This window comes from Rhizophagus irregularis, chromosome 7 (assembly GCF_026210795.1).
Source record: "Rhizophagus irregularis chromosome 7, complete sequence".
Taxonomy (NCBI): domain Eukaryota; kingdom Fungi; phylum Glomeromycota; class Glomeromycetes; order Glomerales; family Glomeraceae; genus Rhizophagus; species Rhizophagus irregularis.
The window spans coordinates 4635662-4649281 of record NC_089435.1 but is presented as its reverse complement, the minus strand read 5'-3'; the positions used below and the strand labels follow the sequence as shown (position 1 = coordinate 4649281).

Genomic DNA, 13620 nt, shown 5'->3' with positions numbered 1-13620 from the left:
AGTTTAGAATATTAAATTAGGACTATTTAAAAAAAACATTATTATAAATAACTATTTTGTGAATATTATCCTTTAAAAGAAGGGTCATATTCAACAGGGCGGACATGCTAATTATCACCTTGCCGATCATTTGCCGATCATATATATTGATTATCATGTTTTTTGAGGGCTTCAAGCAAAGCCATATTTGCTCAAAAAAAATTTATAATCATTTTGTTTGGTAATTTAGGTTATCAAAAATATACTATAAAATTATTGTGGTAAAAAAAAATGTAGTGCCAAAGTTAGATTTAGGCCAAAATATTCAATAATTAGTATTTACAAATCATATGCCTATCATTTGCTAATTTGACTTTGAAGCTTCGGGAGAAGCCACAGATATTCAGGTGAAACTTGAAACTTTTATAATATATTATTTAAGTATTCAAGAATCTATGGCTAAAATAAACATGAATAATTTTTAATAAACAAAAAGTTATCATTAAAAGAATACTTGCAATTATTAAGGTTAATATAAGGCTAATATTTAGTAAAATCTTCATGAACTATTTTATAAATTAATTTATTAATAGTATATAAATAAAGTAAATAAAATCAAAATTTTATACATTATTATATAGAGTTTGTAAAAAAAATAAACTTTAACAGTATTTTTTTGTGACAATATTGGACAAATGATTGGCAAAATGATCAGCAAAATCGTGATAAAATAGAGATGTCCGCCCTGTTGTCATATTCTGTCATAATTTTCAAGATTTTTTTTTCAGTATATGTAATTGTTGCTTTTTAGCTTTTTAGCTTTATTATTAGTAATTAAAGTTGCTTGTCAAAATTAGTGAATTTCATCATGTCGAAATTGTCGAAATTATTTTTCCATTTCGTCATTTGCATTTTAATCAATTTTAATAATAAAATAATTTTGTCATTTCATCATATCGAAATGTTGAAATTATTTTTACCATTTCGATAATAGCCTTTTTATTTTCGGCAAGCAACTTTATTAGTAATAGTACTACTACTTTTCAAAGTAGTATTCTTCTACTGTTTACTTTCAGAAGAAATAGAAAAGTATTTTTTTATTTATTATATATATGTATATTACTGATAATAATATTAATATAAATTTATTATTATTAATACAATTATACTGCAATAATATTTACATTATTATTATTATCATTATTATTATTATGATTATCATGATTATACTAGCCGTTAATCTATTACTTTGCAACGGTATACCGTATACATACATATAAAAAGCGTGACCTGCATGTAACAATTAATTCTGGCCAGAATTATGTGATTGGCATAGAAATTTCCTTTTATAGAATATTTGTGAAACCAAAATTCCCTATTTTGATGGGAAGTAAATTTTCCTTTTTTGGAAGTTAGTGTAATGTCACGTGATAAAGTGCCCAATAGGAGCAATGTTACGTAATTTAAATTTATTTATACAGGGTAGTCTAAACATTACGATTACACACAAAAACAATTATTATATAAGATGTATAGCGTTGGCATTTCGCCGTTAGCCAAGAATTTTTTTGGCCGATTTGGCCGGCTAAAATGGCAAAATGGCCAATGGCCAACCCTGGCCAAATTTTCCGAAATAACAAAATACCAATACTTTATTAGCGGTATTGGCATTTATTTCACGCGCCAAACGGGTAAAACGGCTGCCGCTAACACTGGTATGTATAAGATATGATATAGATATGTATATGTAATACTGCTAGGATATCCTTATATTATTACATTATTGCTGATCATTTTGCCGATCATCTATTTTAATATTATCACATAAAAAATGCCATTTTTTTGCAAATTTAACTATATAAATTTTATTTGTTATCAAAATTCATCCAAAGTCCAAAAATTAATATTTTCAAATCCAAAAATTAACTAAAACCCAAAAATGGGCTGAATTTTAATAATAATTTGAAAATTAAATTATTTTAATAATATTGTGACAACCAGTGATTAAATTTTAATGTTTTATAACTTTTTAGATTCATCTTGTCAAGACAAACATTTTAATAGTAATTTCATAAATTTTTTATGTCAAATTGATTAAGAAATTGCATTTTGAAAATTTTCTATTTATTATATAAATTATAGCAAATATAATTGCAAGTATAAATTTAGCCATAACTTCTTAATTACCTAAAATTAGGAATGATTACTTCAGCCATTGATTTTAAATAAGCTAAACTATGACCTATAAAAGTTTCAAGCTTCGGCCAAACTTCTGTGACTTTGGCCAAAACTTTAAAGTCTGATATCACCCAATTTACTATAAGATCGGCAAATGATTGGCAAGGTGATATAAGGATGTCCACCTGTTGATATAGATATAGATATAGATATAGATATAGATATAGATATAGAAGTATAGATATAGATAGATATAGATATAGATATAGATATAGATATAGAAGTATAGATATAGATATAGATTTTATTGTTAATATTATTAATTATTATTGTTGTTGTTGTTAGATTCTAATGATGAAATTCAAATGGAAAAAATTCACCATTTTGGTATTTTATCATTCAGTTTGCTTTTATTATTAGTATAAGCATCAGAATAGTAATGAATATAAATTAGTCTTATTTTAGCACTTACAGTATATCAATTTTATTGGCTTGATATAAAATCTTTTTAATTCAATAATAAATAAACAAATTATTATATATAGATTATATTAATAAATATAAAGGTTCATTTTTATTATTTTTATTTTAGGTAATAAATTTTATACTAATGCAATATATTATTTTCTATTATATTTCTCAATTTATTTATATTTTTACAATTTTATACTGGGTTTACCTTAATCTTCAAATCTCTTATTAGCTCTTATGTACTTTTATTATCTTTATTATAGGCTTTTAGAGATAAATTCATGGCAAATTTAACTGTTAGTAAAAGTCTTTTATTTAATGTTTTCTTTTAATTTCTGAAAGTTTTTAAAAGATTGAAATACAAATTAATATTTAAACTATTGTATATTTAAACAATTTTATCTTATTTAAAAATATCAATTATTAAAATTAAATTAAAAGATAAAATTTATAATATATAATTATGTGAAGTATTTTTCTGAAACTGTTTGACATTGAAAATAATTTTTTATTTTATCTTTTTTAAGACAGATAATAATATGTCTTTCAGTTATTATTGTATTAACAAAAAATTCTAGAAGAATGACAATAAAGACTTTATTATATACATGCCATCCAAATTATTTTGGGCTGCCGTAATTATAAGTAAAATCCCAAATTCAATTATGGCATCCCAAATTATTTTGGCACTTTACATAGTAAATTATATATAAATTGAATGAATTATGGCATCCCAAATTATAATTATGGCATCCCAAAATAATTTGGGCAGCATGTATACTTTATTAAATTTTCAGAATATAAGTAATGAATATAGTTATAGAATAACAGGTACAGTCACCTCGGAAAGTATCGCACGATTTGAAAATTAAGACAAAAATAAAAATATTCATATTTTTCCACTAGTATATGTATTAATAAAAAGTTTATATCTAGTTTACTTCTCATACTACAACAAATTTTCACAATGCCAGGGTGGCAGCCTTTTCAAAAACAGAACTATTTAAATTTTTATTTTTCCTTCATTACAGCTTTAAGTTCACCTACAGCTCTTGAGAGGGAGTCACACTTCTGGGCAATATATTGGATCGTTTCTAATTGTTCTTTACTTGGTTTAAACCAAATAAATTTATTGGTAAATCAGTAGTTGCAATTTTATTTAATTTTAGCTGATTTTTGGCTTAAGATGAAGGTTATAATAATTTTGCCACTTGTGATTATCTTGACACCCAGTGATCCGAATTTGACGATCAAAGGCTCATTGGATTCGTCTTATCAAGATGAGTTGAATGGTGCTTGGCACATACCTCTAAAATCAATATATGCTAAAGTGTGCATTAAAACATATTTTGGACGTTTTGGATATTAACCTGTGATATACTAATGTTATACACATGATCCAGCTATCATTCAACGCTTTTCGATAAGACAAATCCAATGAGCCTTTGATCATTAAAATCGGACCATTGAATAGTGAGATATTCCTGATTTTGTGAAATTCAGAATTCTGAAGAATTTTCAAGTAAAGAATGTTTTAAGGTATATCTCGGCATTTATTGATCTTAAAGATATGACACAACTAACATTTGACTCATCTTGATGTGACAAATCCAATGAGCTTTTATTTATCAAATTCAGATCACTAGATACTAGGATAATCATAGTGGCTGAATAATTATGACCTCCATCTGTAAGTGATCGTGCAATACTTTCCGAGGCGACTGTACATATAATTTACTAAAAATTGACCATTTTAAATCTGAATATTTTCAGTTACTATCAAAAGAAAGGATAATAGTATAGATTTCTCAAATTTGAATAATAATTGTGAGTATGTATACTGAATTTTTGGAACTATAGTTTTTTTATTAAAATAATATAGTATATTTCATATTTATATATAATTATTATATAAATTAATTTATTTTTTTACTTTGCTTTATCTCTTTTTATATGTTTCTGAATAAATATAATATAATAAGTAATTATTTGTATAACTGTATTTATGTGACAAAATAATTTTAGAATAAGAATTTCCTTTAGTAATATAGTATACAATAATACTAGTACTCAAATGCATTTATTATAATTATATATTGATTAACTATTAATTTTAGATGTAAATTCAAATCAATATTCTTTAAAGTATTACATAAATACTTTAAAAAAAAGTATTAAATTGGAATATTATTGGATTTTTAAATATATGCGAGTTAGAATTATTTTAACAAATAATAAAAAGCTATTTTTCTTTTTTTAAGAATACTATTATTAAGATTGAATTAAATTATAAGTGTAAAAACGCATAATTTTTTTATGATAAGTATAAAAAGGTAGGTATTAGATTTATTAGTTTGCTAAAAATATAAAATAAGCATAATAAATAAATTAATTAAAGTTAGTTTAATCTCTTTATAATTCTTATAGAATTTCTTTATCTTTTTATTAAAATAGTACTTTAATTCAAATTATAAAAATAATTCAGTTAATATATAATGATTTATATTAGACTAAATTAAATATTTAACTAATAAACTAATAATACTATATTTTGTAAACTCTCTGCTAATCAATTCATTCTTCAAAATTTTACAATTAGTTTCTTTGAGATTTTACTATAGTTTTATTATAATTTTAACAAAATTTCAGTAATTTTGCCATTTATAATAAGTTTTGTTAGGTTTTGTTTTTTCTAGAGTTTTGATAACTTTTTAATAAAACTTTCATATAGTTTTGGCAAAATTTCACTATTTTAGTATTTTATCAATTTGCTAAAATTCTTTAGTTTTTCTAGTAATATTAATTATAATATTCACAGAAAACTTAAAGAAAAAACTAGAGAAAAAAAAAATTAAAATTTTTTTATTTTTACCTTTTATATATTAACTAATGATTAAAAAAGTCTGCTTTTTAAATAATTATTCTTACTTTAATTAGTATTTTATAAAAAAACCTTTGTATTACTTTTAAAAAATAAAAAACTAATAGAAAAATTTTACACAATACAAGTATTAAAATCTAGCTATCCAGTATATAGTTGTTAAAACTTTTAGAAATACAGTAAAAGTTTAAATTTTGCAAAAATAAAAATATTTTTGGTAAAAGCTGCTTTTAATATATACAGATGGTGATCAAAAGTATACGGACATTTTAATTTGCCAAAATTATGCCGATCATCACGTGATGACGTAATATAAACAATACGTCATTTAACGCCTTATATCATAATAAAAACCTCCCCAATGTTTTTTTTTTAGTAAACATTCACCAAATATGAAGCCACTCACCCCAAAAACCCGATATGCGATTATTTATGGTTATAATTGTGGACAATCGGGCCGTTTAATTGCAGAACACTTGGGGTGTAGTAAAACTGCTGTTTATGATGTACTTAAACATTTTCGTGAAACTGGCTCTTTCACACCAAAAAAAAAAATCAGGTCGCCCTCCACTCTTTGACTCACCAGCACGACAAGAACTCAAAGCTTTTGTTAAAGAAAATGGTGAAAATCGTCGACTTTGTTCAAAAAAGCTTGCAACTGTTTGGACAGCTCGTAAAAAGCAACCTGTTCTGTGCTTCCATACGCCGAAACCTCAAAAAGGTTGGACTTAGTGCCTGTATTCCCGTCATAAACCTGCAATGACAGAAGCACATCGTCAGGCTCGTCTTGAATGGGCTCTTGCGCACAGAGATTGGACAACAAGAAAATGGAGAAGAGTGCTTTTTTCAGATGAAAGCACTTTTACACAATTTCAGAAAGGTCGTCGGGGAAGGGTTTGGCGTGAACCAGGAGAAGAATTGAATCCTGATTGTATTGCAGTTACCGTTAAACACAGTCCTAGCAGAATGTTTTGGGGTTGTTTCTCCTGGCGTGGGCTGACCAATTGTTCCGTTAAAAGGCTCAGTTACAGGTCAAACTCATGCTAAAATTATTCAAAACTATGTTGTACCTACTTTGGATGAGCATTTTCCACAGGGTAATGGAATTTTTCAAGAAGACAATGCTCCACCACATCGTTCAAAAGTCGCTATGGCCACCCGTGAAGATGCCAAAATTGTGGTGCTTCAATGGCCAGCACAAAGCCCCGATTTGAACCCCATAGAGAACATGTGGGCAGAAATGAAAGCAATGGTGCATCGACGTGACCCACCACCATCTAATATCAAAGTACTTGAGAAATATGTTAAAGATGCGTGGGATGATATTCCTCCAGAATATTATAAAAAATTAATTGATAGCATGCCACAGAGAATTGAGGCAGTTATTGCTGCAAATGGATATAGTATTAATTATTAATATATAATTTTTTTTTACATAAAATTAATAAAGGACAATCAGATTAATATATTTACTTAATAAATTTTATTTTTATTATATTATTTTATATGAAATTTTTATTTTAAAAAATGTCCGCATACTTTTGATCACCATCTGTAGTTTTACCAAAACTAAGAATTTAAAATTTAAACAAATCTTAAAAGAAACTCTTTAAAGTTTTTAAACTATTAAAAAATATCTTACATTATTCAAATGAAAAAAACTTAAATTTTCTATAGTAACTTTTGCTAAGAAAATGGTTAAAAGATCAGTAGATAAAAAATATAGTTGACCTCTACTATTATTAAATATAATTGTATTATATATAATAAGTATTATTTATTTTTTTTTAAAAAAAAAATTTAATTATTTTATATAAATATTACTAAATTTCACCAATAGTAATTATTATTATTAGTAATTATTACTATTTAATTTTGACCAAAAATTATAATTTAATTAGAATTTAAAATACTAGTTATAATTTTAGTTAAAGTTAAAAATACTAATTGTAAAAATTTATCATTCTGTATCCGATAGTATGTACATACAGCTTTTTTAATAAAGAAAGAATCATACATGCACGTTATTTATAACGTGTAGTTTAGTGAAAATTATACAGGAGTATTCAAAAGATAATATAGATATACAAGAATTAAAAGGTAAAATTAATGAGCTAAGTATGTGGGATATTGGGTGTTTATATGATTTTACATTTTTAATGAAGAATCAAGTTAGTTGTTAGTTAATAGAATTATTAAGGTACTATAAAATAACTGAAGAAAAATTGTTGTATAAGGTACTGAAACAAATAACTGGGAGAGCTTTATTGGAATTCAAAGTGCTTATTTGGGAACCAAGGAATGAGTTACAAATAAAGGAAGAAAAGCGGTGCGGTATTAGCGGTAAAGATAAAAAAGCTAAGTCACATAGTAAACGCACTGAAGTGGGTGTTAAAGATGTTGGCTGTAAGATGTTAGAAAGTAATTGGAATAAATGAAATGATTTGGCATTCCATCGAGGCGGTCATTGGGCAAATTTTTAGGTAGATCATGACAGTCACCTTTGAATTTGAGGTTGCATCATGGGTTTTAACTATGATGTGATCGTTTAGGTGATAGGTCGACTTGTTCTTTATAAAAAGTAGTCTTGTTTCATAATGCTTAATTCTTATATGTATTTGTTTGTCTTATATTTTGTAAGTTTATATATGTAAGTAAGCGTGATTATAATAGGGACATGATCGCATCTATAATAAAGTTTTTTTAAAAAAAAAAAAACTAATTGTAAAAATTTTGATTTAAATAATAAATATATTAATAATTATTAATTTAATATTAACTATAATAAAGTCACTTTAATTTAATTGTTTGTTTAATATTTAGAATTTATGAAAAGTTTGAGGAAAAAGAGAAGGTCTATAATAAACAAATAAATATAATATATTTTGAAAAAATTCAGAAAATTTTGGAAAATTGTAATTTAAATAATTTAAATTTAGAATAAATATTTAAACTAGGGTTTTGCTAAAGATCACCAGCGGTGACCGTCACCACATTCAATTTTAATAGAAAATTTAAAATTCGAAAATTGATCAGTGATCGGCTAAAATTTTGATATAAAATTTGATCGCATGCGACCATGTGACACATGTACGTATGATTTTTAAAAAGAGTTTTCACGCGCTCTCTCTAATTTATTGGACTAAATAAAACAACACATCACAGTTATAATGACAAAAAAGGGTCGTTCTCTGATTTGAACCAAATAAAATCAACACATAGCACAAATTTATAATGGACAAAAGCCCTAAACGTCCTTTTTTAGTAGTATATTCCTCAGAAGAGGAGGAGATTGCTGACGTTAACTCCTTACAGAAGGAATTTGAGGAGATTGCGAACAAAGCAAGTACGGACAGTGAGAATATAGTAGATTTTGATGATAAGGTAGTGTTTGGGCTTAAAGTAGGTATTGTATACAATAATTATATGAATATAATGTGTGTTTTTTCATTAAAAGTTATTAAAATTTTTTTTCATTTAGGAGACGCCTTTGAAGAGGTTGAGGGCAAAAATGACTTGTCAAATGTGGAAAGTACAGATAGTGAGAGTACAGAGGTTGAGGGTGAAAGCATCTTGTCGAGTGTGAAAAGTACAGATAGCGAGAGTATAGAATTTGATGATAATATAGCATTTAAGCTTGAAATAGGTATTATATACTATACAATATATGATTGTACAATATGTTTTTTGTCATAAGTTATTAAAGTTCTTGCTCTTTCAAGAGATACCTTCGAAGACTGGGATCTAGCTGAAAGACAAATTGAGAAACATGCAACAGAAACTGGTTTTGAGATTTTAAAGCGTCGACTTGGGAGAAATAAACATGGCGAAATAATAAGTCGTACATTTGAGTGCAAGAATTCTCGTGAATATCATGCAAGAAAGAAAGCAGATATAGAAGACAACTGTGAGCATGAAAGTGTAAAGAAAAACTGCCTTTGGAAAGTTAACCTTTACCTTTCTAGTGGTATTATACGTATTACCTCATTATGCAAGGAGCACAACCATCCCTTAATTGAAAATATAAGAGATATGGCATCAAAATTTTATCGTCTCAGTCCAGAAATGCTTGAAGAGGTCGAATTTCTTGTTAATATTGGTTGTAGTGCAGGTCCAATCATTCATGGACTCCAAAAACGTTTTCCTGATGCAAGAATTTATCCTAAAAATGTATACAATGCGATATGTATTTTTTAGCGTAGCGGGAAAATAGTAAAGACTGATGCAGCTGAAATATATAACAGATTAATACAGCTGCAACACGAAGAACATGGCTGGTTTGTTGAGGTAAGATTGGAAGGGGAAGATAATCATCTTACCAGGTTGTTTTGGATGAGGCCATCCCAAATTGATTTATGGCAAAGATTTCATGATGTTGCGATTTATGATAATACATCACAAACAAATAAGTATCGTATGTATCTATCTCTTATGATTGTTGTGGATAATTATACATGCTCCCAGATGGTTGCAACTGCTGTTATGTCAGACGAAACCAAGGAAACTTACTAATGGATCCTTAAGTGTTTATTACGGGCCACTAATGATCTTGCACTAAGAGTATTGTTTACGGATGCAAATCCTACTATGGTTGCAGCTGTTCATGAAACATTGCCTTCAACAAAACACAACTATTGCATTTGGCACATACACAAAAATCTTGAGAAAAACTTAAAAGGAAAGCTTTATAGTAAATATTCTGATTTTATAGTGGAATGGAATAAATGCCGTAATAGTTTTTCTGAAGATGAATTTGAAAATTGATGGCAAAACCTTCTTATTAACTTTTCAGCAGCGCGAAAATATATTGAATGCGGTACTGATGTGACTAGCTGGGCTTTATGCTACACCCATCGATCTTTTAATGCTGGGATCCAATCAACATCACGTGTTAAAAGTTACAATGCGTTGATTAAGTGATCTGTTAGGAGTTCTACAACATTATTCAAACTGAATACAGAGATTCAGTTGCAACTCGATAAAGAAGAACAATTTGAACGGTTAGAAGAACAAAGCCATAAAAATCCAACTGTAGGATTACCCAATATTGTTAACAGATTCTTTAAACGGATTGATGTAATTATTAAAAAGTATCTTACACCACGAGTATTGAAGATACAACATAGTCAAATGAATGAGAGCTTGCTTTATCGTACTAAAAGAATTAAGGATTGGAAAGATTTACTTAATCATGAGGTATAAATTTGTTATTAGCTAGTTCATGGTATAGATATATGAGTTGATTTAATCTTATCCAATATTGTAGTTAAACTTTATCGATAAAGAATCCAACTTAATTAAAAAGACCAGCATGGTTGATCAAGGATATGATTCTGATCTGATGGATGAGTCTGGTAGCATTGATTAAGGATATGATTCTGATCCGATGGAAGAGGCCAGTAATATAGAATTTGCCGAAGATAATTATGAATCTGTATTATCAAATTTGGCTTCCTTAATTACATATATTGATCAAGAAAGTATTCATGAGGTATGGCATGTCTCAACCATCGAACAAAATAAAGAACACTTCGTGGTTGTTTATGGAAATGCTAATCACTTGTGCACATGTATGTATCTTGTAACAAGAGGAATTGTTTGTCGTCATTTTTTTTCAGTGATGCTTGCTTCAAATAAGGCCATATTTCATGTTGGTCTTATTCCAAATTGATGGTACATTGATATAACATATAAATCCCAAAAAGAAGCTGCAATTATTGTTTGCAATAATGCGTCAGGTGATAGTGAAGTTGTATACGAACACCAAATTGAGATGAATTTTAATATGTTGAATGAAATTCGTCATATTCAAGTATTTTCAGAGACTGTCAAAAAAAATTTGTCTAATCAAGTAAAGTATAGTCAAGGACTTGGATATGCAAAGAAGGCTTTAAATTTAGCTCTTGAAAATAGCTGTGAAAACGAGTTGAATAGGCTTTTACAACATTGGATCAAAGATAAGAAAAAAGAAATTTATGTTAATCAAGAGAATGAATCCAATAAGGAAAACCTTTTGAATATTAGCAATCCTTATAAAGAGCCTTTGTCTAAAGGGTGCTCCTAAAAAGAAGCGTATAAAGAGTACATTAGAAAATAAACACTATCATAATGAAAATATGCATACAACCATGTAAGCTATTAGGTTTTTTTTTATTTTATTGTTAAATAATATTTTTTTTATATGGCTAATGCGCCATTTACTTCTTGGGAATTAAATTTAGCAAATCTCATGCAATAATAAAGATTACAGCTAATGATAAACAACCAATGAAACAAAAAAACATTACAATTAACGAATATACAAATAATGAATTAAATAATGAATTAGAAAGTTCAACTACCAAACATCTTAATAAAAATGTTTGTGTGCCAATACGACACATTAATAAGGGTAAAGGCAAAATGCATACTACCACCACTGAGGATTTACAACAGCAAGATGTGTAAGTATATCCAACTTAATGTGTTTGTTATAATAGATCCTTTAATAATAAAACTTAAATTTTTATTGTTCTTTTTTGTATAGGATTAGTAAATCGGAAGAGGCTTTTGATAAACAAATGAAAGTGGCAATCCAGCGTTCAAGACAACAATACAATAAGCCAGGTGAATCTTCTCAGTATAATGATAGTATAGAGATACAAAAGGAAAAAGGAAGTGGTGTAAAATATTCATGTGGTTATTGCAAAGCTGTTGAACATAATGCTCGTAGTTGTAGACTTAAGAATAAGTCAAATAAATCAAACTAGATATTTTTAGTTTTTAATACAATAAATAAATCATTTCAAGATAATTTGATACAATAAAAATTGTAAAGATTTTAGTCAGAAAAATAAATACGAAAAATCAACCATAAAAAATCAATCACGTCAAACAAAAAATTTTTAATAGTGAAAATCACTACTGGTGAAAATCACATGTAGTGAAAATCATGTGTAGTGAAAATCACATGTAGTGAAAATTACCACTAGTGACGGTTACCACTGGTGATCTTTAGCAAAACCCTTTAAACTATATATTAATAAAATCCAGATTTTTAAAAAAATAAAAAGGAAAAGGATATATTAAACAAATAATTAAATTAAAATAGCCTAAAATTTTAAAATTTTTGTTAAAAAAAATTTTGGTTATACGATATAGATAATACATCGTCAGATATCAATCAATAAAATAAAAAGATTATTAAACAATTAAAATTTTATAGTTTTTAAAAAATTATCTGAAAAACAGCTTTTTTAATTTAAATATAGTAAATCTTTTTTTATTTTGTAAATTTATATAAAAATAACTGTTTAATATATATAATTAATTATTTAATTTATATAAAAAATCAAATAGATGAATATTAATAATATAAATCTTTAATATAATTAAAAAATATTAAATTTTAATATTAAATTTTTAAAAAAAATAAACTTTATTTTTTTTTTATATTTAAAATTTTTCTTTTAAATAATATAATTATATAATTTAGTTACAACAAAAAATTTTTAAGCAGCCAAATTTAAAATATTATATAATATATTAAACTTGCAATTTTATTGGTTAGATTTATATAGTTTAGTTTAGATTATAATTTTTAATTTTGACCAGACTTATATATATTTTGGATATTGCTAAATCTCATTGCAGGTGATTTTTACTGCATCAGCATTAGCAAATATTGATGGGTAAAGTTTCATGATATTTTTAATTCTGCTCAAAATTCTATTCTAATTCTGATAAAGTAACAATTATCAATGATGATATTTAGCAATACTTATATATTTTTAGCTAAATTTATATAGTTAAAAGTGATTTAGCCAGATTTACATATAATTTTAATCAGAGTAAAGTGGCCAAAATATTTAATTTAATAGTAAAATATTCTAATTTTGAATTGTTATTACTTTATTAAAAAACATTTTATAAAAAATTTAAAATTATAACTTTATTAAAATTGTTTTATTTTATCATTGTATGATTATACTTTATATTTATCATTTTTTTTAAGTAAGTAGACTAGTAGTAATTTAAATTTTATCAATTTTAGTTGTTATAACTAAGTTGTATATATTGTATAAAAAATGTTTTTTATAAAAAATATTAGATTTTTTTAAACAATTAAGTAA

General features: G+C 26.1%; 2 protein-coding genes across 2 annotated transcripts; both read left to right on the top strand.

The window, feature by feature from the left end:
- Positions 1-7629: 7629 nt before the first annotated feature.
- Positions 7630-7947, top strand: OCT59_027760 (uncharacterized protein; the record flags this gene model as incomplete). Its single annotated transcript, XM_066137210.1, has 2 exons — positions 7630-7680; positions 7747-7947. 2 exons carry the CDS (start codon positions 7630-7632, stop codon positions 7945-7947), a joined length of 252 nt encoding a protein of 83 aa, XP_065993621.1.
- Positions 7948-10895: 2948 nt separating this feature from the next.
- OCT59_027759 (uncharacterized protein) lies at positions 10896-12258 on the top strand (the record flags this gene model as incomplete). Its single annotated transcript, XM_066137209.1, has 3 exons — positions 10896-11079; positions 11248-11563; positions 12036-12258. 3 exons carry the CDS (start codon positions 10896-10898, stop codon positions 12256-12258), a joined length of 723 nt encoding a protein of 240 aa, XP_065993620.1.
- Between the last annotated feature and the right edge of the window lie 1362 nt (positions 12259-13620).